At 46.4% G+C, this 26319-nt stretch overlaps 1 protein-coding gene across 3 annotated transcripts in view; it reads right to left on the bottom strand.

The window, feature by feature from the left end:
* The window catches only part of FHIP1A (FHF complex subunit HOOK interacting protein 1A), an 839659-nt gene that overhangs the window by 56341 nt on the left and 756999 nt on the right, over nt 1–26319 (bottom strand). For all 3 annotated transcript variants that reach the window (XM_069631272.1, XM_069631273.1, XM_069631271.1), the window contains 2 exons: nt 16629–16807; nt 9100–9238 (listed from right to left, as the gene is read on the bottom strand). In XM_069631272.1, coding sequence (XP_069487373.1) covers nt 9100–9238; nt 16629–16807 — 318 coding nt within the window. The remainder of the gene's footprint in view (nt 1–9099; nt 9239–16628; nt 16808–26319) is intronic.

Raw genomic sequence — 26319 nt, 5'->3', positions numbered from 1 at the left:
CGAATATATCCCTATGGGATTTTCCCATTGTTCGAGGCTACCAACTTTAATTACTTAATTCTCTTAGCCTCGAACATACCGCCGGTTTATTTATTTAATATTAATTCGCCGGTTGGTATTTTTTGACAGGACTCGATTCTAAAATGGCGTTTGTGTTTTCTTCTGTGACTCCAACCCAAGTCGAGCCCTTTGTTCCACTTTTGGCAGGCTTCTCCACAGAAGCCTCCAAAAGTGGTGCCACTCTGTCTGGGTACCACAGGAGGTGTGGGAGGGGGTTTAGGCACCCTGGACTGAGTTACCTTGGTAACTCAAGTCGCACTCTTGTGTGATTGGCCCAAGTGGTGAGCGGCCGGCTCACCACTTAGCATGTTTGAGTGACAGCTAGCTGAGTGAATGGGGGTGTGCTGCATAAAAGCAGGGCTTTGGGGACTGGAACTTCAGAAGTCGCCACAGGACCTGAGAATCCGACAAGGGAGAAGCTGAGCCGACCTGCTACGACGACACCACCGGTGGAGCCCTGCGGAACCGACTCGCCACTTCCCGACGACAGAGAAGATCTCCCTGCTGGAGAGTCTTCTTCCCCTGACTGGTGGGCACAACCAGTTTACCTTCTTTTTCTCGCATCCCATGACGTCTTGTGGTCGAATTGCCCGTGCCAAGCACCCCGGCAACCGGATAGCCACTTACCACTGGACCGCGAACCAAAGGACCGCTCCTTTTAACTGAACTCCGCGGCTGGTTTCTTCCCTGGCAGTGCAACGGACTCCTGTCTTCCTCCCCGACGAGATCCTCTCTTCCCCCGGACGAAGCACCGACTTGCATCCGCTGTGAGGAACAACTGCTCCCGCTGGAGTATTCTCACCACTTTAAGGTACCGTGTCCTCCAGGCCTCCCTTTCTAAAGATTTCTACAAGGTAATATGAACCCCTTAACCTTCTGGACTGGGCTGGCCGCCTTGACCATCTAACTGGTCCCCCTTTCTTTTGGTCCTACTCTTTCTGAACCGTTTCGAGACTTTTGTGCACTTTTTAACCGTGTGACCTTGGACACATTTCGTTCTGATCCTCTTAAAGTGGATGCGGCTTTCTGAACTCTAACTTTACGGTTTGACTCTGCCTTCCTCTCTTGCTGTGTTCTTGTGAAAGTGTTGGGATCTGTTTCAATTTACATCCTGCTTTTCTCTCCCTTTTAAAACAAATTATTAGAGTGCCATCTGCGTTAAGCGCTCACTGCTGTCTGAAAATAAGTGGAGCTTTACTTAAGACTTGTCTAATATTCTTTTAAGGGAGTGTATATCTTTTAGTGACCGTGTTTTTGAACTGCTTAATATTAGTGCCTGTGTGTTTTATTAGATGGAACAAGTTACTTACCTGTAACTGTTGTTCTCCAGCATGGGTCTGGCATGGATTCACATGCTCATGAATATTCCCCGTCGTCAGGCTGGGAATCCTCGGTAAAGAAAAATCAGTATCAGTTTAGTTTCTTATCTGTCTTTCGTAGTAGTAACCAATCACTGATCTCTGCGTCATACTGACCACAGCCAATGACTGCTGTCTCCCTAAGCCCCGCCTCTGGCAGCCATCTTCAGATTTGGTAGCACGTGAAGTGGCAGTATGACCAAGTGAAGAGCCGCAGAGGGGTAGGCGGGAGGGTTCGCATGTGAATCCATGCCAGACCCATGCTGGAGAACAACAGTTACAGGTAAGTAACTTGTTCCTTCTCCAGCATGGGGTCTGGCATGCATTCACATGCTCATGAATATAAGAATACATAGCAGTATACACATTCACAACCACGGGAGGTGGCAAAAGGCTCAACATTAAGCAATACAAAAAACTCAACATTAAGCATCTCTTACCTCCTCGCCACGCTCACCTTAAGCGAACAGGTTGCGCAGCACTGCTTGGCCGACCCTGGACTCCTCCCTGGAATCCCGATCGACGCAGTAGAATCTCATGAAGGTGTGTGTCGACCTCCACGTAGCAGCCCTGCAGATGTCCAGCAGGGGCACACCAGATAAGAACGCCGTAGTAGCAGCGATCGCTCTGGTCGAATGGGCTCTCGGACGGCCTGGCAGCGGTCGGTTGGCCAACCGGTGGCAGTGCATGATGCAGCCGGAGAGCCATCTGGAAATAGAAGACTTCGAGAGAGCCTTCCCTTGATTCACAGGTCCAAAGTTCACGAATAGCTGTGATGTCCTCCGAAAACTCTTTGTGCGGTCCACGTAGAACTTGAGCGCTCTAGCCACATCCAGCGAGTGCAAAGTCCTCTCGGCCGGCGACGAAGGAGACGGGAAGAAAACAGGTAACACCAGGGGCTCGTTAAGATGGAAGTCCGACGGCACCTTGGGCATAAAGGAGGGGTGCGTCCTAAGCACCACCCTCGAGGCATGGAAAGTCAAGTACGGTGCTTTGCAGGATAGGGCCTGGATCTCTCCCACTCGTCGTGGGGAGGTAATGGCCACCAGGAATGCAGTCTTCCACGACACAAACTTCATCGGTGCGGAGTGCATCGGCTCGAATGGGGGCCCCATGAGCCTGGTCAGCACCACGTTAAGTTCCCACGCTGGGGCTGGGGCCTTCACCGGCGGGAACGACCGGAACAGTCCTTTCATAAACTCTTACCAGTCGATGGGACCACAGGGACGTCCGTCCTGTGGTTCGGGTATATCTGGAGATCGCCGCCAGATGAATCTTAATGGAGGCATGGGCTAGCCCAGCCTTTGCCAGCGATAGCAGGTACGGCAGCACTTGAGGGGCCGTAATCCATAGGGGGTTGATCTTCTGTGCTCGGCACCAGATATAGAACCTCTTCCACTTGTGACCGTAGCATTTGAGAGTCGAGGACGCCCTGGCCTTTGCAAGAACCTCTCTGCAATCGGCCGGTATATCGTAGCCTCCAAACTCTAGCGCTGCAGGAGCCAAGCCTGCAGGTTCAGCAACGCCGGGTCGTAGTGGAAGATGGCGCCTCCTTCTCTGGAGAGAAGGTCCGCGTCTGCCGACAGCTTGATGGGAGGGGACGTTGACAAGTCCAGAAGGTCCGGGAACCAGATCTGCCTCGGCCACGCCGGTGCGACGAGGATCATCCTGCACCGGGACCTCTTGAGCTGGTTGATGAGTCGAAGCAGCAACGGCAACGGAGGGAACGCATACAGGTATAGGCCATCCCAGGGGAACGAGAACGAATCGCCCATGCTTCTCGGCTGGGGAAACCTGCTGGCGAACCTCTTGCACTTCGAGTTCGTCGCTGTTGCGAACAGGTCGATTTGAGGTTTGCCCCATCGTCGGAAGAGTTGATCCACCTGATCCTGGCGCAGTTCCCACTCGTGACACGCGCGCAGCTCCCTGCTGAGCGAGTCGGCGATGGTGTTTCTTTCTCCTGCTAGGTGGAAGGGAACCAGGAACATCCCCTGGGCGACCGCCCAGTGCAACAGATCCTGAGCCTCCTTGGATAGGGCTGGGGATCTGGTGCCTCCCTGCTTCCGTATGTAAAACATTGTCGTGGTGTTGTCCGTGAAGATCTGCACCACCTTGCCCTTGAGCGATGGGAGGAACGATTTGAGAGCCCAGAACACGGCTCGGAGTTCCAGGACGTTGATGTGCAGGAGCCTCTCCTCCGGGAGCCAGAGGCCTCTTGCGTGGAGATCTCCGGTGTGGGCGCCGCAGCCTTTCAGGGAGGCGTCCGTCGTCACCGTCTCCTGGTACGCCGGCGTCTGAAAGTCCTTGCCCGCCGTGAGGTGCGCTCGAACGCCCCACCACAGAATCGCCGCCGGAACACCTCGTTGAGGGAGACCCTGTCTTCAAGGTGCCCGTCGCCTGCATCCAACGGGCGTTGAGAAATTCTTGAAGAGGGCGCATCCGTAGTCTGCAGAGGCGCACCAGGTAGTGCACTTTGCCTAGAATGGTCTTCGTCCGTTCCTCCGACGGTGCCGCCAGGCGCCTCACCGTATCGAGCTTCGCTCCCAGAAACAGGGCCACCTGCGACGGCACCAGGTGGGACTTTGGGTAATTTATGGCGAATCCCAGGCCTGTGAGTAGCTGGACGGTCCTCGTAGTGTGTTCGACGGCGAGTTCCCTCGTCCTTGAGCGGATGAGCCAGTCGTCCAGGTAGGGGTAGACGTGAATCCCCTGCAGGCGCAGCCGCGCCGCCACAGGTGCTAGGCACTTGGTAAAGACCCTGGGGGCCGACTTCAATCCAAACGGCAGTGCTCTGAATTGGTAGTGGCGTCCCTGGACGACAAACCTGAGGAACTTTCGGTGACTTTTGAGGATGGGAACGTGGAAGTATGCATCCTCCAGGTCCAACGACGATAGAAAGTCGCCTTCCTCCAGCTGTCCCAGCACGTGCTGGAGGGTGACCATCCTGAACTTTTGTGACCTGATGTATTTGTTCAAACAACGAAGGTCCAGGATGGGGCGCCAGCCGCCCGTCTTCTTCCTGACGAGGAAGTACCTTGAGTACACCCCGGAGCCTCTTCGGGACAAGCTCGATGGCGCCTTTCCTGAGCATCGCCCATACTTCCAACAGCAGTTGCGGGACGTGATTTTCCTTCCTGGCCACAGGTGGAACGTGAGGGCACTTCTTCAGGAATTCGATAGTGTCCTCTTGCCAGGGTATCCAGCACCCAATGGTCGGTGGAGATGGACTTCCACACGCCGACGAACTTCGTCAGCCGGCCTCCCACCGGGGTGCTTCGATGGGGGCCCGAGGCCACGGCCGGTTCAGTCCTGCTTGGAGGTGCTGGCCTTGCTGCCGTGGCCACCTTGCCAACGGTGGCGAGGCGCTCCCTGCTTGCCGCGACCCCTGTAGGCCTCCTGAGACGAGGAGCGTGCCGCCTGGCGGTAGGACGACGAGCCACCGCTGGATCCCTTGGAGGCACCCTGTCTGCCTCCAGAGCTCCGAAAGGGCCGTCGTTGCTGAAGGGCTCCTAGGGCGCGGGCCATCTCCGTGTCCGTCTTTATGGCTTGGAGGGATTCGTCCACCGCCTTCCCGAACAAGTTGCTGCCGTCGAACGGCATGTCCAGCACCCTGGTCTGGACGTCCTGACGGAAGTCGGTCGCCCGGAGCCAACCCCGTCGTCGTAGGCAAACACCGTTGCCCAGCTGGCAGAACCTAGTATCGGCAATATCGGTTGCCACCGTTATGTCGTGGTCCGACGCCACCTCGCCTTCTTGAAGTATTTCCAGGGCCTCGGACCTCTTGTCGTCCGGTAGGAAGTCCAATATGGGGGCTAGCTTAAACCAGAGCTCCCTGTCGTAACGGGCCACGATCGCCAGGGCGTTGGCCGCTTTGATCGTCGTCGCCGCCGACGAAATGACCCGCCGCCCCATGGCGTCCAACTTCTTTCCCTCGCCGTCCGGCGGGGAATTCGACGTCGAGGCTCCTGACCCCGCCGCTTTCTTCTTCGCCGCCGCCGAGACGACCGAGCCTGGCGTTGGCTGGGCCCTGAGGCACAGGGGAGCGGTTTCGGGGACCCGGTACTTCTTCTCGTACCGGTCCCGTTTGGCTGGTGCCGTGGAGGGGTTCTTGAGAACCGACAGGCCCTCCTCTCAGATGTCATCGATTAGAGGCACCGCGATGATAGTCTTCCTCTTGGCCTCCCGGCGCTGATAGAGGAAACCTTCTTTTTTCTGCTCCTCCGGGCAGAGCTGGAACAATTCGGACGCCCTGGCGATCATGGCGTGGAATGAGCCAATATCGTCGGGCGGCGAGGCCCGTGCGACGGGAGACCCGTTCCGTCGCCGTCGCCCTCAGAACCCGTCGTCGAGCCCATCGCACCGTCATCTCCTGACTCGTGGGAGGATGAGGAGGGAACTGTAGGCCTTACGGGGGCGAGTGGAGGAGAGGGTTGGGTCCTCCGTCGTTTGTTCTGAGGACTTCCCGACGGGCCAGGTTGCGGGTCCTCCGGCCTGGGCCGTGGTAATCTCGTCCTTATCTCAGAGCATAAGGACTGGATCGCAGACAAAATGGCCGCCGAGCTATCCTGAGGCCTAGGTTCCGGCTGCGCCGGAAGGGAAGGCTGCTCCTTCCTCGCAATCGTCGTCTTCATCGGTTATCTCCCGAGGATCTTCCGTACGGGATCGAACCTTCTAGAATTGGACTTCGAGATTCCTCACGGCCTCGGTCATTTCCTCCTCCAAGGCTGACTCCGAGCTCGAGGAGGCTACCGTGCCCCCCCTCGCTTCTTCCATCATGGTGGCCATGACGATGGGCTGAAAAGAGGATTCCCTCCTTGGCGGCAGGGAAACTCTAGTCCCGGAGGCAGTCTCCGCTGGCGGGGTCTCTGCCGGCTTGGCCAGAGTCACCGCGATCGCCTCGATAGAGGCTTTTGCCTGCTGGGTAGGGGCCTTCACCACCTGAGGTGCGTCCCGGGCATTCTCCTTAGGGGGAGGGGCAACGCCTCGCTCCCCCTCTTCCGAGATCGGACGGGGCTTCTCCCGAAGCTTACCCGGGGTCTCAGACTTCCTCTTCCCCGAACCGGAGCGCTGGCTCGTGGTTGATGGTGCCGGGGAAGGCGCGCCCTGCCTGGCGACCGAAGAGCCTGACCTTTCGGCACTCCCAGAGCCAGCGGACTCGCGGCGCTTGTCCTGGTGTTGGGCCCCCTTCGCCGGGGCACCCGCACAGGACTTAGAAGCCCGCTCAGACCCTTTCTTCTTCTTCTCACCCGTTGAGCCCTTCTCCAACCAGCTGGCGAGATGGGATTGACGGTCCCTCATGGTCCGCTCCGACAAGTTCTTGCAGAACTGGCAGTCCTTCTCTACATGAGTCTTGTCCCCATGAAGACAGTAGAGGCATCGCGAATGTTCGTCCTCCTTAAACACATTCTGCAGCCCGCATCCAGGGCAGCTGCGAAACAGCTTGGGTCCGGGTGACGAACTCGCGTCCTGGGCCATCTCGAAGTAGGCCGCGAATCTTCTGGAATCCTCCAAGAAGTTGATTCGATGAAATCTTCACCCTTGAGGGGCGTAGGAAAATCCTGCAACGGGTAGCCGTTAACGGGAGTAGAAACGGTGGAGCTTGAGGCTCGATTAACTGAAAAAATGTGAAAATTCACCTGAAAAAGAGCGAAACACGCAGTAAAAGCTCGAGAGCTAAGCACGAGGACTCCCAACACTTGAACGTGTGGTAAAAATCTGAAGATGGCTGCCAGAGGCGGGGCTTAGGGAGAGGGCAGTCATTGGCTGTGGTCAGTATGACGCAGAGATCAGTGATTGGTTACTACTACGAAAGACAGATCAGAAACAAAACTGATACTGATTTTTCTTTACCGAGGATTCCCAGCCTGACGACGGGGAATATTCATGAGCATGTGAATCCATGCCAGACCCCATGCTGGAGAAGTGGTTTTAAATAAATAATTATATCTCTTTTACACCAAGCTCTGGTCAGTGTTTGCTTGTTCTACTATGTTCTTTTGACCTATTGTGAATACTCTGTATACTGCCTAACACTTCTTGAGGGAAGTCTGACTTCTCAGCCACAGCTACCAAGTGAATCTGTGTGGTACAGACTGCTACCAAGTGGGTTTACTGCCACACACCAGTAGTCTTAAATCTTTTGCAGTGGTCCCAAAGGGAACTGCACAGGTTTCTGCATAACACCCGAAAACAGATTAAACATGCCTGAGGTTGCCTGGAGTTTCCTGGTTTCCTGCAGAAGAGATGAGATTGGCAGTTCAAGGCTGGACTGTCCCTTTTGGGGTGGGACTAAGCTTGTATTTGCATATGGTCTTTCCCCTTCGGTAATGGCACAGCAGGCTAAGAACGATGGTCTGAAAGGTTGCCCAGATCTTTACCCGTGCTTCTTGAGTCATTCAAAACCTTTCAGCCAATCACTAGTCAGCGGTGCATACTCCTTTATTCCATGTTCTGTGAGGACTAAGCCTGGTAGACCACAGTCCACTAAATCCCCAGAGGCCATCAGGAAACTAGGGCACACATTTCTCGTGGTTTATCTTCACCCCACTTACCAATGGCTACGCGTCCTCACCCTTCTTACACTGCCAATTCAGCCTCCGCCATCCACATCACTAAATTCATACACACGAAGCACACAGGCAGCCGGCTGGCAACCCATGGTGCTCAACTCTGGAACAGACTCCCATGAAGTTTCTGGTAACTAAGCAACAGCAAGCTTTTCACAAAAGATCACAGCAAAGTGTTTTCTCTCTCCCCGCTTATGCTCCTAGCCCTTGCTGGCTCTCACTGTGCTGCCTTATTCTGTCTGTTTTCTCGACAGACTAACATGCCCAGTGAGATATGGTGGAAATTCTGGACAAAATCACCATGATGCTGTCCAAAAGGCAATGCAGATGCAATGGACACATGTGCTCATTGCCGGAGGAGACAAATGAAAATGTAGAACCCATCACTTATGGGGTACTAAGAGGAGCCAGTCTGGCATGAGCTCTGAGAGACAGACAGACAGACAGACAGACAGACAGACAGACACACACACACACTGTAAGAGATGTATCCATTAAGAATGACTTAAGCAGACTAAAATAATTTAAAAAAAAACATAGAACGTACAGAAGATCAGTTCCAGTGAAGGAATAATAAGCATTAAAAAGCGTGGGAAGGGATCCAAGGGGCCTGACTGACGTGAATCGGCTTTAGATGCAGTGTTGCTATGGATACAGCTGCTAGACCAAGCTAAGCATTCATGTCATACATAAAACATGCATGGCATGCTCTTCAACTCCCACCTAGACCGTGAGCAAATATTAGAATATTACTGGGACGCATTCATACATGTTTCATCCGTTCCAATTCACATATATTTCAAATAGCCTGCGGGAACCAAGGGAACACCAATGTTATCATCGCCCTGCAAGCGAGAATGATGAAAAAAACATGAACAGCCAGAGAGAAACGAGTCACTGGGATACATTTCTTCTAATGAATTCCACCGTTCTGTCTCTCGAGCGAAACATTAATCCGTTTGAAAAGCGCTCCGATGCGATCTTTCGGCCATTTGAGGAACAAGGCAGGCGAGCATGGGTTCTCTTATTTGCTGTGCGCTTCCTGGAACCGGGAAGGTGAGAAGCCAGCAGGCCTATCTGCTGACCCGTGCCGGGACGCTGCTGTTCACGCTTACCTTTGGTTAGAAGCTGTATGTTGACGTCTGACACATCTACCCGGGAGAGCAGGTGCTGCTGGGCTTGCACAAGCAGTCTAGGGAAATCTTTTTCAACGGATGCAAAGTGCTCAATTTTATTTTTCACAGATGCCAGCACCTAAGGAAAAAAAAACAGACAGCAAAGGGACAACGATGACATATCTGGAGCCAACTAACATGTATTTGTTCTCATTGTTTACCATCATTTGCAACCTGGAGTATGCTAGAGCTGCACGTGGCGCAACCAGCCTGCCATCCCTTGGGCGCAGAGCGCTGGGGTTAAATAGCACCGACTTCAGGCTGCGCAGGGACAGGTGACGGCATTAGATTGCCGAAGGGCCAAAACAATATTTGAAGAACATATTGTTTGGGTCACACTACATTTCAAACAGAAGTCTGACCTTTGTTTTTGTCAAAACATTTGTAGTGATATTTTTGAAACACAACTGAAAAATGATATGTATGCAACATCTTTTGCACACTTTAAAACGTGAGCCCTCCAACTCTCACACCTTCAAGGATGAGAGTACAACTCAAAAATGTTTTACTTCACCATCTGCTCTTACTCTGTATACTATGGCAACTGGAAGTCCATGTCCAGACATTAATATGATGTAACTTTGCTTTAGCTGCCACCCTTCAATTGCCCCGACAAGGGCGGCTGAAGTGTTCAAAAAGGCACTACTGGCCAAGCCACTGCCACTGCACAGGCTACAGAGTGGGCAAAGAGCCAAGAATCCAAACTACCTGCAACCAAACCCAATGACGATGCAAAGACCCACCCATCGCATAGGACAGCTGCTGGCCTTTATTAGGAGTCCACCACCTCCAACGCTAGAACGAGACCTTCGTGATACTACAAAAAAGCCTGGCACGTACAGGGCTGTACCCTATGCTCTTGGATGCAGAGTATGTACAATGAACTGTGCAGCCTGAAGCAGCAGTTCTGCTTTCTAAATAGCAATGAGGGGCCTAGGGAGCTGGCTTCCCAGCTCAAGCAGCAGAGCAAAAGGCAGACGCCCTGGGTATGGGTCAACCTTTCTGAAATCCAAAGTATGCCACAGGAAGATTCAGGGGAGGAACAACTTGTGGTGCCTACCACAGCCTTCAATTTCATTCCCCCCAGCAGCCCCATATTTATGTAATACAGATACGTAAAGGAGCGCTTTACAAAAGGTGTACAACATTACAGATACATAAAGGAGCGCTTTTCAGAGAGAACAGAACAGATATACAGCGTGAGGTAGGATACAGAGGGGCACAGAGGAGGGGTGCAGCTGTACAGGATGGCAGAAGAAGATAGGTAGGCGGCGTCTAGCGAGTCTGATGGCGTGAGGGGCGAAGTGATGGCCTAGGTGTTGAGGAGGAGAGACTCCTTGAAGAGGTGGGTCTCGAGTATTTTTCTTAATTGTAGGAGTGAGGGGGAAGAGTCTGATGCGATGGGGAGGCGGTTCCATAGTCTTGGGGCATAGGCAGAGAAGGATTGTTTTCTGGTTCTTTCTTTTTTGCAGCAGTGAATTTCAAGTCTGTACGTGTCCTGGCTTCTAGTGGTGCACTGTCCACCAGAGATGAGTTTCTCTGCAAGGTAGCTGGGTGACTGCCTTATAGATGATGCAGCAAGACTTGAAGGTAATTCGTGCGTGCAGTGGGAGCCAGTGAAGGTCGATGAGGGCCGGTGTGATGTGGTCGTATATCTGCCTAGACCCTTGATGAGGCGTGCAGCCGCATGTAGGACACTTCTCAGGGGCACAAGGGCTGTTGTGGTGAAGTGGATCCACTCTGAGCCAGCCCTAAATCTTCAAGAGTTGTTTAAAAACTGGACTAGCTTGGTACTCTGCCCTAGAAGTGAGTTTGCAGTTTTTCAGGTCAGCCCAATTGGTAGGCTGGTAAAACCTTTCAATGGCTGCCTGGTGTGCGATTGGAGGGCCACAACTTGAGTGAATTCACAAAGCTAGGGGAGACCCTGTTCATTCCTCAGATTCTTACCCAAATTGCCGGAAGATTGCCACAAAGATGGGGTTCTGATTTGTCAGGATCAGGTTTCGAGATACTTGCTGGACCCTGGTTCCTTTCTTTGCTCGACCTATTTAGTGTTCTCCTCATCACTGCTCGAAAACATATAAAAGTCGAGTTATTGGCAGTGGAGCAAGTTACTGCTGGAGGGTTAGAAAGGGTCATGCTGCTAGTTTTGCATTTTATATTGCAATCCAATGCATTAAACACTCCTGTTCTTTCCTATATAGTTATATTGTGTGAGCTTCGGTTCTCCATTGGGTAGTAGTCAATGCCTTCAGAGTTCATATTGTACACGGTTGGTCACCTGGTAGCTGTGTTCTCCCAAAGCTCCCCAGCATCACGATCCGCCATCAGATCCAGAGCGTCTTCCATCTAATCTTACCCCCACAAGACCATAAGGGTTATAACTATCGTTGGAATCGCCGGGACTTCTGGGGTTTGTCTTCTCCTCATCGTAATTGCAGCGGTTCATAATCGCAGTTCCCTCCACACCATGCTGAATAGCCTCTGGGAAGCCAGAAGAGCTCACAAGTTCTCTGGAACTACCACAAAAGCTATATATCCAGTTGTAAAATCCTCCCCCAACAGCGTTGAAGAATTAGAACTGCCCCTGGACCTATACTTCTGCCTATTTACAGCCCATCCTTTAAGTTCTTATCCAATTTATATTAAACATTCTTGTGATTCTTATCGAATTTATATCAAATTTATGTTAAAAATATCAAATTTATATAAAACGTATATCTAGTTTATATCAAAATTATTGGGGTTCTATCACATTTATGTTAAATTTATATCAAATATAAACATTTTTGTGAAGCAACCACATTTATAGGGGGCCAAGGGCGTGGAAAGGGGCAGGGCCACCTGTCAAATGGAACACTTGATGGCAGGTACTACTGTACCCTTTAGAAGCAGGAAAGTTAGCAGGGATGTACACAACTACAGAACCTCAAATACATTTTGTCACAGAACAAGTATAGTATGATCTACAGGAATCAATATTTAAACATGGCATTTTTGTGACCATGTACACAATATACTACTGGGGATGGGAGACCCAGTGAGGCCGGGGCAGCCCAAGCCAAATAGCTGGCGCCTTCTCCACTGGGGTTTCGAGCCAGGCATAGGCAAACCTTGCCTGCTTGCAAAGAAAAAGAATGTTGTGCAAGGACATTATTTTGATCTGTCAATCCATCATGGAATTTGAACTTTTGAAAGTGTCTCTTAAAGTGCAGTCAAAGAAAATGTTCAATTTCCCCGAGTTATCCTGCCATCCCTTTTCCTTACGATGTGTGTGTTTAATACTCAGACACACAATACCAGTAAGCTAATTGGGCTTCATCCTACCCACCCATCTCTGAAATTCTGGGAAGGTGCACGTGCAATATAGCAGCTTTTATAAGGATGAGTTACCGCTAATTAACAGTGTACTAGAGAGCGTTCCCACAGCCAGCAGCTTACAAAGACTTGCAATTACTTTTTGAACATATTGCTTTGAAATCAGCTGGCCTTTTTTTGTTCGAAAATATGCATCCGATTACAACTGTGATGGATATGTTTCCTTTTGAAAGCCCACATACTGCTCCAGTTACCTAGCAAAACCTACACTTCAAAGTGAGCCACAAACTAAAACTCCTTTTTTAAGTTTTTGTGTGCATGATTCTGCTAGTTGGCACACAAAAAAAGGATTTACCTTTTTGCGGTTACGTGAAAAAACCACAAGTTACACGTTTTTGTCCAACTATTGGCAGCTGATCTCATTTCACAATTTCTTTTATTGTGGGTCTTTGGGTCAAAAAAGTACTGTGGTATGAAACAGGAGTTTTTTCAGGCTTGCATGACTTTGCATTCTGATAACGGAGGTCTTCCATTTGCTTAACATTGTTACAACAAAGTTGTATAAATTGTCAGGTTCCTTTACAATGTGATTTGTCTATTTTAAGAACTCTCTAGGAGACTATTATTGTAGTTCTTGAAAGCCAACACTTAAATATAAGTTTGTAATGCCAGGGAAATCATTTAATTTCATTGTGCCTCATCTGCAAATCTAAAAATCATTCATTTCACAGTGTATGTAATTCAAAAAACGTCTCACTCATGGTTTCGTAGAACATAGTGTTGCTTCATATAAAATAATAGATAACCTTCATAAATTAAGCATTAAGTTATTTTTCTGTTGCTTTTTTCAAGGCAACACCATTTGAAAGCCATGTCCCTCCTCTGCCTGCTGCTGCTGGTTATGGTGGAAAGTAGGATGAGTTGTAGGTGGTTATTGTAGACATGCCTTGCCCAGGAGACCACACAATAGCAACTGCAGGCACACTTTATTTTTTTAAACTTCCAAACATAAAAGAAGTTGCTTTTGTTTGCTTATATCCATAAACAATATTATTTCTCCATCTTGTTGTGCGAGATGTGATGAATCCATCCGATGGTGTTATCACTCCTTTCCCAGGAGTGATCTCTCCCCCATATGGCCAGGGGCTGGCAGCCGCTACCTGATCCTGACCCTGTGGGTGGCTATATGAGGGACGATCACATGTGGGAGGCAAACCCCAAGGGAGTTACATCATCATACGAGACATGGTTTTCCCTTTTTTCTTTTGAGGATACCCCCATCCATACTCCATACCTTAATGGCATATGGTTACATCTCCCCTCCCCACCTAGGAAGGTTACTGAAAACACATCCACATACTCGGTCATACATAAAATACACAAGTTGCCAAAACCCGACTTGCCTTCCAAAACTACTTTTCCAGACTTTTTATACAAGTCTTCAAGAACGGACTTCCTTTTTCCTAAATGCGAAAGTACTGGGAAGAGGAAGATGTACCTAGTAATGAAGATCAATGGAGGGCAAGAGCACAAGCTGTGCTCTAGTTGTTGCAGGGAAGAGCAAGTTGCCGGGAGATTTAAAATGGCAGACCAGCTGGCAGGTAGACGCTGGCTGGAGAACTCTAGTCCTCTGAGTCGATCGAGGGACTGCAGGGCTGGTGCGAGGTCTGTGGAGCTAAGCCAGCTCACCGAAGGAACCGAAAGAAGTTGACTGCAAGCAGTGATGTGCAGTGAGGACTCCAAAAGCAGACGAGAATATTAACAGCGTTTGCCGGTGACGAAAAGCAGCAACCTCACCGCCCAAGCTATGAGAGGTTCTGAACGGAAGAGCGGAAGCCTCGAGAGCCAGAGAAGCTACAAGGCAGAGGTGGCAAGAAGGAAAAGAATGACAAAGCACTGCAGGCTGGCCATATGAAAGCCTATACACACCATCAAGAGCTGGTGAATCCACCCAAGGGAAGCGGGGAAACCGGGGTGTACTGGCTATCCCCCCGAAAGCAAACAGCATTGAATAAAGTGTATGAGAAAGAACAAGCAACTGAATATTACTTTAAAAGGCAGAACAAAGAACATTTAAGAGACTGTCAAGTTTGTGAGTGCATGTTGCATGCCTATAAGGAAAGCCCTGGCAGGATAGTATACCAGGCAGAGTCAAGAGAGAACAGAGTAGATTTGACACTATTAAGTCTCTGAAAGTGTGCGAAGTGCACATATGAGGAAATCCCTGCAGGAGAATATACCAGGCAGATTCACGTCACCAGAACATACACAGGAGAAAAGCCCTGGCAGGAGAGTATAACTAGCAGATGCAAGTTGCAAGTCTGTTTATAGAGAAAATCCCTAGCAGGAGACTATACCAGGCAAATGCAAGCTGTAAAGATACTCATATAAGAAGGTCCTAGTAAGGAAGAATACCAGGCGAGCTCAAGTTGAACAGTGTGTAAAATAGGTCAGCTAAGGAAGTCCTGGGAATGATAAAGCCTTTTCACCTTAGAGTTAATTTTGTTAGAATGCAAGGGCCAGAATAGTACTTGCAAACGGGCGGTTTGCTTTGGACATCTTGACATTGGACAGCACCTTACATTTATGTTAGGTAGAGAAATACCTCTTAGAGTAGGGATAGCGAGGCATTTTTCAACCACTTTTGTGTTACAACAAATATGTATTGCGTAAATGATTAGCCCCTATGTTGGCGTCTCAATACTGCCTCCGCACATATGTTATGCAATGTTCAGCTAAGTTATGCTGTCTGAGCCTCTCTTCTAACTGCCTACTGACCCTTCAAAGACAATCCAACTTTAGCATCACTTAGACTTACATGTGCAACTGCAAATGCACCACGAATGCGCAACTGACAAAAACAACCACACATCACATTGAAAACCCTGCATTCCCATGCAGGTGGGTTCTAAAACGAGCTAAATGTTGTGCTTGTGAAACGTATCTGATCTGGTCAAATACACAATTGCTGCTAATTTGGTACTAGTGCCTATAAACATTTATTGGGGGAGAATTGGAAGGGGAAGTCATGAAAATAAGTTTGCCACGCCTCTACAAAGTCTCTGAAGATACCCCAACCCCAAAGTGGGGGTCTAGTTGAGTCACTGCATAACCAAATGCATATATGATGTATGGGTACTTCCTGTTTTTTTTGTTCTCGGGGAACCTGTTTCGAGAGACAAAGATACATACACCACAATACAAGGGGATACCATGTTTCCTCTTATGTATTGTGATAACCAAATGCATGGCAGATGGACGCTTGAGGAAGTGAGTCATGCAAACTCTCTATTTTTAAAAAAAAAAACTTCTAGGCAAGTAGCATGCTCATTTGGTAAGTGCATTCCCTTACCAAATGACTTGCACTTTCCCTCATCCACTTCCATAAACACATCATATTTATGTATTTCTATATATGAACTGCGCCCCAATGTTTGGTTTATACATCTCTTTCAATTGAAGGCAATCTACAAATGTTACTATTTGAGTGTTTAATGCACATGTGAGTTTCCAGAAAGCGTGGGTTGGCAATGTGGGATGGTAGAACACCAGGTCTAAGGTTTGTGTTGCGTAGGGATTTGTAGGACATGAGGTATTGGTTTCTCACTGTGTGGAGAAAGGGGTTTGGGGGATGCCGGGTCTGGATTTTTGTGTGGTGGGCTTGGGGAGCAAAGGATGCCATTTGATTTGGGTATTTTGCTCATGTTTGGCTCTTAAAGCCTCGGCCCATGAATCGGTTCTAGTTATTGCAACAGGACTCTTCTTACACATTATACTCCCTTCCCAATTGAAAAGCAATATCTTCCTGGAATCCTTCTGAAGTCATCTGATGACTCCATCATGCAGTAATCCATGTTTCTAAAGCGCAAACCTATTTCCTTAGCAGCTAGGAAAAAGCATAATTACATTGCACAATACTCTTAAAAGCTATTCTTCTTCTTTTTATCCAGGTGATATTGAGGCATTTGGCCCCCATGAGCCAAAACACCCCAGTACATTTCTGCCATAAAAAGCCTACACCCACTATCACTCCTGAAAGGACTCTACAGAAATGGACATGAATGCAAATGAAATGGAGCAGTTAAAGAGAAGAAAAGGCACAAAAACAAATACAGGCGGGGTGAAGACAAAATGTCGCACTGCATGAGTACCTGATACAGTGACCGCACGCTAGGCTGAAAGACCATGTTGGTGTTGAGCAGGAAGGAGCGGATGAGCGGCTGCGGGTAACAGGCCAGCTGGGTAATGATCCCAATAAGCAACAAGTTCACATGCAATGAATTGTCCAGCATGTGCTCCAATTTGGAGAGCACTACACTTATAAATGGCCCTGCAGCAAAATAAACAAGAACAGGAAATCAGGTTTAGTTATGAATTTACATTTTAAGCATGCAGTGTACACAAGGTCATGCATTTGAGTGCCGATAACTTCTCCCTCCCTCCCTCCCTCCATCTGTCCCTCTTCACTTACAACCACCCAAAATGAGCATGAAGCCCTTTCTTTGCCAATAACACTACAGCGATGTGCACTTATTTTAAAAAAAATAACATGTCCAAGGGACAAAAAGTTGAAGTCTACTTGTCTTGTAAACCAAACTGCTTGTCCAATCTTGATGCCTAAATTAATCAAGTATGAATCCCTTCGCAGCCTGTGCCACCCACAAAATTATGTGAGAAATAAGACAGGAGGACTTGGCCTGCGGAATGTGGGAATAAGATATTTCAACCATTGAAGCTGGGGTATTGCCCCTGAATAAAAGTAGTTAAGGTTTTTCTCATCACTTGTCACCATCCAATAGTATTTGTCATTTGTATTTCATTACAAATAGATATTATACGGCACTTCAGTATTTTGCATAACACAGACTTCCAACAAGGTGAAGCATATAACCATAGCTGACATGATGACTTGCTGAGAGAATATGCCACAAGCAAAACACTGGATTCTAAAGTTAATCTGATTTGCTACTGCTTGTTTTATGTTGGTGTACCTTTTTAATGCGGTCTCTATCCTGCTATTTAGGGCTGACCTGGCCTGTATGCAGTGATGCTGGCTGAAATGACCAAGGCTTCCTGTTGCTGAATTATTGGAAGGCTGATGTGCTATTACCAAAAACCTTACTGGACTATTCTATTGCAGAAACCTCTCCCCTGGCCTTAAACATCCTGTCCTAATAGTTCTGGGAGCATACAAGCATTACTGCTGCAATGCACTGCTTTGTTAAGAGAGAGAGAGTGAGAGAGAGCACCTTGACTGCTTTTTTCAACTTGGCTCTTTTTTTTCTCGTTACTAGGACGAGCAGATTCATAGAATGTGGGGTTCAAAGGCAGCCCCCAGACAAAAAGGAAGCTGCATTTTGCTATGTTGGGCCTAAAAACACACAGAGATGACTGCCAAACTGAAAGGGCAGCATTTCTTTCTCAACCACCACATCAAAATGTTGTTTCCAGAGAAATAAAAGAAATGGGCCTTCCATTGGAGTGAAACTACTTTCCATCACACGTGACTGATGTCTAAAGTGCACCCTTGCTGACACACAACAGAGCAAACAAAAAAGGGTAACTTTGCAAAAACAGAAACAGTTATCATGTAAAGGTGTGCATTTGCAGCTTAGAACAATGAACACATGGGAAAACGAAACTCCATTGCCAGAGTCATGTGAATATAAAAACTGACGCTTTCACAAGAGAAAATCTCTTGGATACTACGAGTCGGAATAAAACCAAGATAACATATCAGATCATGTTTATCACTAAATATGTGCAAGACACTGGACTACTGTACAAAATATTGGATAAGCACTGGAACTTACTTAGGCTAGACTCAGGTCTGGCGACTTATATCACAGAGAGACCTAGATTGGTGTTCACTAGAAACATGAATTTGCGGCACCAATTGAGTCCCTCATTTTTTTGAACCTCCACCAGTGATGAGCAAACATTTAGAGTGGCTGAAGGGCCCTCTTATAGGCTTTCGGAAATGTGGTTTCTGTAATTTCTGTCAATATGCAATGTCACCAGTCAAACATTTCTCTTGTCATCAAGGATTGTCCTTCAAGATACATGATCAAATCATCTGTAGGTCCAAGTATATTGTATATGCTATTCTGTGTGTTTGTAATCGGGTATATGTTATTAGCACCATACGGGAACTGCGAGTACGAATACGGGAACATTTGAATAAACTCAAGGGACAGGACCCCAAGTTGCCATTAGTCATACATTGGCAAAAGACACATCAAATGGACGACATCAAAGACATACGGTTTGTTGGACTACAACAGGCAAAGCAACACGCCAGAGGCGGAGATAGACAGCTTTTTCTACAGCAGCTGGAGGCATGCATGATTTGTATACTCAGGTGTACCACATTAGGCTTTAACCAAGACCATGAACTGAATGTATTTCTTTAACATCTGGCATAACCAATTTTCAGATCTACTGCTTTCACCCTGTAATGATAACCGTATCTTCCTAATGCTGTGATTAATCTATGTTCAGGAAAGAGAGGGTCGCTTCTGACAGCACAACTATGGGCATATTTAATGTTTTGCTATTATCAGATGATGTGATCAGGCAATCAGTGGGTGGGTAGGGTCATCCCCCCAGCAGTATTACACTTAGGCATTTAGCTAATGGACAGCTTGAGTGAATCTGTTTACAGTGCGCACTGTGCATCAATCAGGCACAAATTATTCTACAGTTCTGTTATGCTCTTTGGGACCTAGAGTAGGCGTTTTGCTGGTTAAAAAAAGACAACAGAGACAAGTACAAATTTAACAAACAGATTGGTCTTCATCTTCCTTTTTCCCATAAATTACTACTATAGCTTGGTGTTTTCCAGACATTTTACAGCATCACAGATCACATTCATGTAAACACACCAAGTGGTCTCTAGACATATCCTATCATTATAGACTGCACTTATCCAGGCACATCAAAACATTAGGTCACGTGACAGGGAATAACGAGAGAGGAAATTAAACGCTCACGTGATGATGCGAACGCGCCAACACAAAGGCGCGATCACATGAGCGGGAGTATGCAATCAGGTGCCATTATAACTATAAGCGGAAACAGCAAACTCTGCATTCCCGACTTCCAAAACAGATGCGCAGCGCCCACCAGGCAGTTTGGCATTGAGTCCAAGGAATCAAGTAAGTACTGGGCATAATTAATCCTTGATCCAGTTGTCAGCTTCTGTCGCATGGAAATAATGTTAAGTGCCATGACCCTAAGTTTAACTCTTTCACAAACTCTACAGAGGGCAATCAATTGTGAGCTTTACGATTATGGATGTCAGAAGAAGGGTGACAACGCGAATGCCATCAAATTTGAACTAAACACTTGCAGCATCGTTAGAGCACAGGGTAAATACCGATTTTATTAGGTTTCCTAAACCTTTGAGATCTGCCTCAAATTTGTTCCTAGTACTCCACTTTAATGCACTATTTGTTTGTCAGACTTGTGGAAAGTACAGAGGCTTGAGAGAACAACAAACACGTTTACAATTGACACAGGTAGCAATATCTTAGCTGGAGCACGGCGAACACCAGTATACCTACAAATTGGCCTTAGTTAGTAGTTTTATGCATTAGCCCTGACATGCATGCTGCTGTTTGGATATTTCAAATTATAAGCAATTAAATTTCACAGACTAGGATCTGCACGTTTGGAGGTGGAAGGTCAATATAACATGCACTTTGAAGTACTGCTTTAGGGATGATCACTCACTGGTGTTTGGTGGCAGGTGCCAACAGTAGCTTCACTGTACTCGGGTGACAGTGTTTTGCAACATAGGTCTTACTCAGTTCTTGAACAAGTTTAAATAACCGGACAATGTATTGACTTTGTTCTCTATTTTGTGTTTCTTTTTCTTTTCGCCCTTTGACTGACCTATCATTTGTTGATACATGCATTGAATTGAAAATTGAAATGTGTCATGGAGGACAATACATTGTGAATGACCATTTCTTTGATGTTGACATTTGGAATTATTTTATATTTGATGTGGACCACTGATTTGATACTAATCAAATTCGTTCCATATATATCTGCTTCTCCTGCACCTCCCCCTGTTTCTAAAACAGGATTTCCTATTTTTCTAATACTAAGGATTACTATTTGTATTTTCAAATAGGCCCAGTCTTGAAAAGGACCCAAGTGGGTCAAAACACATGCTGGCTTCTTAATGGGCTGTGACAAGGGCAAGACCCTCATATGTGTAGGGCAATAAATAAGACCTTCATATATGTACAAGGTTTCCAAATGGGCAATCAATAAGACCTGCTGTTTGCAACTAAATAAAAGACCCAATATGGGCATCTAACATCTTTCGTTGACTTGTTCATTCGCATTTGCAATTAGTGACAGCGCACACTCCCTACCAAACATTTTCTGTCATGTGAATATATGTTAGGATGTAAAGATTCATTTATTTATTCATTGATCGAGCGCTCAAAGCCCAAAGGCAACTAGGCGCTGATACAAATTTATTAAGATGGTTACAGGTTTTTTTGGAACATAGCGTCAAAGCCTATGAAGCTACTGAGGCAGATCTGTCCTGAAGAGTAGGGTTTTTAGATTTATTCTAAATGACCAGAAGAGGTGTCATTTCTGAGGTGAGTGGGGAGGACATTCCACCATTTAGGAGCGATTGTAGGGAAACTTGCTCCTCCTGCTTTCTGTCTTCTGTACTTGGGGGTGATGAGCAGATTGGTGTACGGGGAGCGGGTTGGTCTGTTAGATTGGACTTTACGGATAAGGTTACTGAGGTATAGGGTGCCTTGTTTGTGAGTGAGCATGAGGATTTTGAAATGTATTCTGTCCTGGACTGGGAGCCAGTGGATCTTCCTCCTGATGGTAGAAATGCGTTCATGGCTGGCAATGTTTAAAGGGGTAGTCCAGCTAAAAATGTTATTTAAAAAATAGATAGGCAACATTAAAAAAAAAAAAGAATACTAGCACTTTTTTTTTTTTAAACTTCCTATGTAAAATTTTGAGCTATTCAAGTTCAAAATTTGCAAAAGCAAGCACATGGGCGCATCCATTTTGTGAAATGGATGCTCGCCTGTGCTTGCTTTTGCAGCACTAATGAAGGAAAATCCAGCCAGCTGTAGTAAACAAAAGCTACCGCTGGGTGGCTTTTCCTTCATTGGTGCTGTACGCGGAGGACGGGGACCGGAGACCAGAGCTGGAAAGCTGCAGCTGAATCCTGGTAAGTGCTATTTATTTTTTAAAAAAAACCTTATTAGTTATCGAAAAGGTACTACAAACCAAATCCCTCAATATGCCTATCTCGCTTATAATGCAACTGGCAGAGATAGCATTAACGAAGAACTATTTCCTCAACAAAGAAAGCTATTATGAACAAATAGCCGGAACAGCGACGGGTGCAACTTTCGCACCCACCTTTGCCAACTTATATGTTGCAGATTTTGAGAAGAGATATATTTACCCTGAGAGTAATCCATTCATTAAGAACATTGTGAGTTGGCATCGATACATCGACGATATTCTACTGCTATTTGATGGAGACAGGTCAACTCTAGATAACTTTATTTGCTGGATTAATGAATTAAACCCTTACCTCAAATTTACACATGAAGCTAGCAAAACAGAAGCCACTTTTCTAGACCTGAAAATCATGAAGATAGGGCAATCTTTTGAAACTACTGTCTTCCAAAAAGCAACAGACAGAAATTCCCTTCTTGATTATAACAGCTATCATCAAAGATCACTGAAAGAAAACCTCCCGTTCAGACAGTTCCTCCGATTTAGAAGGAACTGCACGACTAGAAGAGAGTATGATCAACAATCAGAAAGATTAGCTAACAATCTCAAGGATAGACATTATCCCCACATGAAATCAATATGCCGCTATAGATAGCGAGACATCAATTACCATTGTATGGACAATAGGTAAAATGGTGGGGACCCATACGAACAGGGACTTTTCCTCCGAGATAACAAATAAACTATGTATATCTGATAAGAACCGTGGTTCTATGATGACGGGGCCTTTTTGTTTCTTATAGGCCCCATAGATACAGACGAACAACTTCTATACAGCTACTGTGAACCAAGACACAAATGCAAGACAGGTAAAAACTTTGAAATAGCCGCACATAGTTATCTTTCCAAGATACTCTCCAGCAGAATGAGAGATATCAGCAGTTGTATGCCATCTATTTTTAGATTTTAAAGGACACAGAAAGCTGGTCAAGTGATAATAGACTCCTCCGAGACTCCAATACAGCAAGAATATAGACGATACCTCAAAATAGACATAGGTAAGGCTAACATCTTTATACAATGTGGATTAATAGTTACATTTGAGGACACAAGATACTTACCTCGAAAAAGCACTCAAAGACTGATGATAGTACATCTGTCTTTTTCCTTGTTTTTTAATCCCATAGGACTCAGGGACAAACCTGTTAAAGCCCATTGGACGCCCGAAGATACCTCTCAGCATCCATGGAAAAGAATTGAATTGCACGAAGAATGCAATACTAAGAAGCATTCGTCCTGAAGAAAGCGGCTACTAACTTGCACCGCTGAAACTGGTTGACTATTGTTGTAGTAGTATTGGACTGATAATCCATACTCCGAGACCCTATATACACAGATGAAAGGGATCGTATAAGTAATAAATCCAAGCTGTATGTACCCAATATAACAAATAACTTGCTGGGTGAATAGAAATTCAGCTTTTTTACAGTTCTCTGACCTCAGTGGTCATAGAAATACTTTTGGATAAGACGCACATACTGGAGGAGGTACAAATAAAGATTGAAACCAACCACCAGTAAGTGTGCATTTATGTTTTAGATATTGAGGAAAGTAGTGAGAGAGGAAAGGGTGAGGACCTCTACATTACCTTGTAGGTGGCACACCAGCACATACTAGGGCTGGCTCTATCTACACAGTAGATATTTTACATACAGGGCTAATACTAGTTATGCTAGGGACACAGCTGCAGGAATAACTTTTAAATACATTTCCTTCTGTTTATAATGTGTTAAAAGATTAGGGTACAAACAGGAGGTGATTACCCGTCGACTCCATTTTGTAACTTCTCAGTCAGGAAGGAGCCTTGTATGTGTGCCTTGACTGTGGAGCAGCTTGTGCCTGCCGGCCGGCTCAGATTAGTTAAGAGCTGCAGTCAGGCCAACCAGGTGCACCGGGCATCAACACAGCCCTGGAGGTGCTATTTTTTGGTGGCAGCCATCTTGGAGGATGCAAACCTCGCGGTTTGTTTTAGTAAGCGAGGATACAAATTCATGGTGCAGATGCAGATATGCTCGTCGTGTAGTCAAATTCAATATCGGTATTATTCAGCTATATTCCGTGTCGGCTGGGGTGAAAGGCGAGGAGCGAAGCGTGGCAGAGAGCAGGGCTTGCTATTAAGCTCAAGGCTTACCTTGCGGCGGGTGAGATCAGCTGATCCTGCTCCTGGAGATTTGCAATACTAAATATGGCAGGCTCAGTCAGGAGGGAGCCTTGTATGTGTGCCTTGACTGTGGGCCGGCTTGCTGAACATTAAGGCATGATGTGAGGTATTAAAAGGCCTCATGTGTAAAAGAAAGTAACATTTATAACAGTTTCTGTTCACAACACTCAAACAGTGACCTGCCCCCTATCTTCCATCCAGCTAAAACATATTTTTGAAGCCACAGCAGTGACCAGGAGGTAATTTATGATGTGCTGGGGCCAGCAACTGGGTAAATAAAAGCAGCCCTTAATCGGTTGACGTTTCTAAAATACTTGGATTTAAAACTCAAATTGTGGTCCATCTCTTTGAGCTAATGACATTTGACGGACACCAGCCAGTGGCGGAGTTAGACCCATCTGGCCAGAGAGATCAGACCACTTCTGCAGGTCTTTCATTTTGCAAGAATGCTGATGGATTTATACTAGCCTGGATTAACAAAAAGAAAAAGATGGACCACCATCTAAGCCGAGAAATGAAATATACTGTTGATTGTAAGAATATGTGTAATTAAGGATTTGCCATAGATTTACATGGAGGATCAGGTTTTGTTAATTTTCTCAAGAACCATAAATCGCACAATAATGGGACAAGTATCACTGTAAATTATAATCTAAAATGTGTTTGTAGCTCCCCAGAAAATGTCACAAAGCAGTGATTTGGGGAGGTGATAGCTTAATAAATTGCATATCTGTATAGAACATTTCATGTTGGTAACTGTTTTAAGGTTTGACTAAATCACGAAAACTCCCATTCGAACCTGCAACATCGTACCGAGATGTACGTACGTACGTACGTACGTACGTACGTACGTATGTACGTACGTACGTACGTATTTAAGTATACATTCAAAATAGTTGCCATGTTGCACTTTAAGTGCAAACTTCAAATGTGTAGAAATGTTAATTCAAGAGGGTGGTCTTCTCCCTCCCAAAATGTGGGCTTGGTAAATGTAGGGCCTATCAAAGAAAAGAGGTCCGTCCTTGGGTAAAGGGATGGAAAATAGTTGTCTAATCCCTATCAAGAGCCAATAAGATGGCATCTCAGAATTTAAGCATTTTTCTGGGAGTGGTGAAAGATTCATAAGGAGACGCACAATGAAAATTAGGGGACTGCCGGAAATCGCAAGTGCTGGAACTGCATACAAAATTGGAGGAAACCAGGGGACTAAAATCTGGATGAGATCTATATTAATGCTGGGGGGCATTCTTGATTGAACCCGGAGAGGCTGCTAACCAAGTCCTGATGTTTCCCCTGAGTATCCAGGAGCCTTCAGCACTTTTACCTATTAGATGAAACCAAGAGATAGTTTATGCAAGTAAAGATGTCCAGCCAAATCAAGTCTTGTGAGGATCTGTTTGATTTAATATCTTACCATTATTGATTGTGTGGGCAGACTAAGTAGACCCTTAGTATTTTTTATTATATAATAATTTAATGAACTCCCCTATAGCCAACTAACAGTGTGATAATGTTGATATTCGAGAAAAAAAAAATAATGCCTCCAGTGTAAATAAAAATATGGTCTGCAAAATAATTGGGGACTCCTATATCTCATTGCCAACCCCAAAATTTCCTAAAGGGAGGGATGCATGAAAATCGAAATTCCGAACTGCTCACCATTCCTCAGAACCTGTCTAAAAGCAGAAGGGCGCTGAATGTAAACTGAATATCTGGGTTGCGTGTGCTGGGGCAGAACATTGTCTTCCCAAAGTAAAACAGAGCATAGTCACTGATTTAAATGCATACATTCTACTGAAAGTAGAAAGTAGCTCCTGAGAGAAGGGAGATTGTGCATTGCATTGTGGTGAAGGAAGAAGGGTTCTATATAAAAAGTGTTGTTTTTAAAAGTCTGTTGTGCTCCAACACTGCTAGCATTTCCAAGTGCATAGGGAGATTTAAAAAAATAGAGCACTGCATGTGGGAAACAGTTTTTGCCAATAGGAAAGTATTGCATGTTATTTAAATTAAACTTCACATAATGTGTATTGTTACGTGTATGATCTGGTCAAGTTTCAGGATGCTACATGTTATTAAAAGTGAACCCCAGGGCTCTCCAAACGGTCAATCACAGGTAATCAGTAGCTCATTTGAGCCTTTTCTGTCACTCTGGCTAAACGGACAGAAATAAAATACTGCCCGGAGCAAGCAAGTGCTTTGGCTGATCACAGTGCAGTACTACATAGAAGGAATGCTGTGATTGGCCAGAGCACATTCCTTGCTAAAAGCTGCACCCCATTGGCCCATAGTTTGGCATTGTGCGTGCACAGGGTTAGTAGGATTTTCATGTTAAAAGGCCATGTTGGTGGAGCTGTGCTGCGAGAAATGTGCCCCTGTAACCTCGAAGA

This window comes from Ambystoma mexicanum, chromosome 6q (assembly GCF_040938575.1).
Source record: "Ambystoma mexicanum isolate Mex_15411 chromosome 6q, UKY_AmexF1_1, whole genome shotgun sequence".
NCBI lineage: Eukaryota > Metazoa > Chordata > Amphibia > Caudata > Ambystomatidae > Ambystoma > Ambystoma mexicanum.
This window is presented reverse-complemented; position numbering and strand designations above follow the sequence as displayed.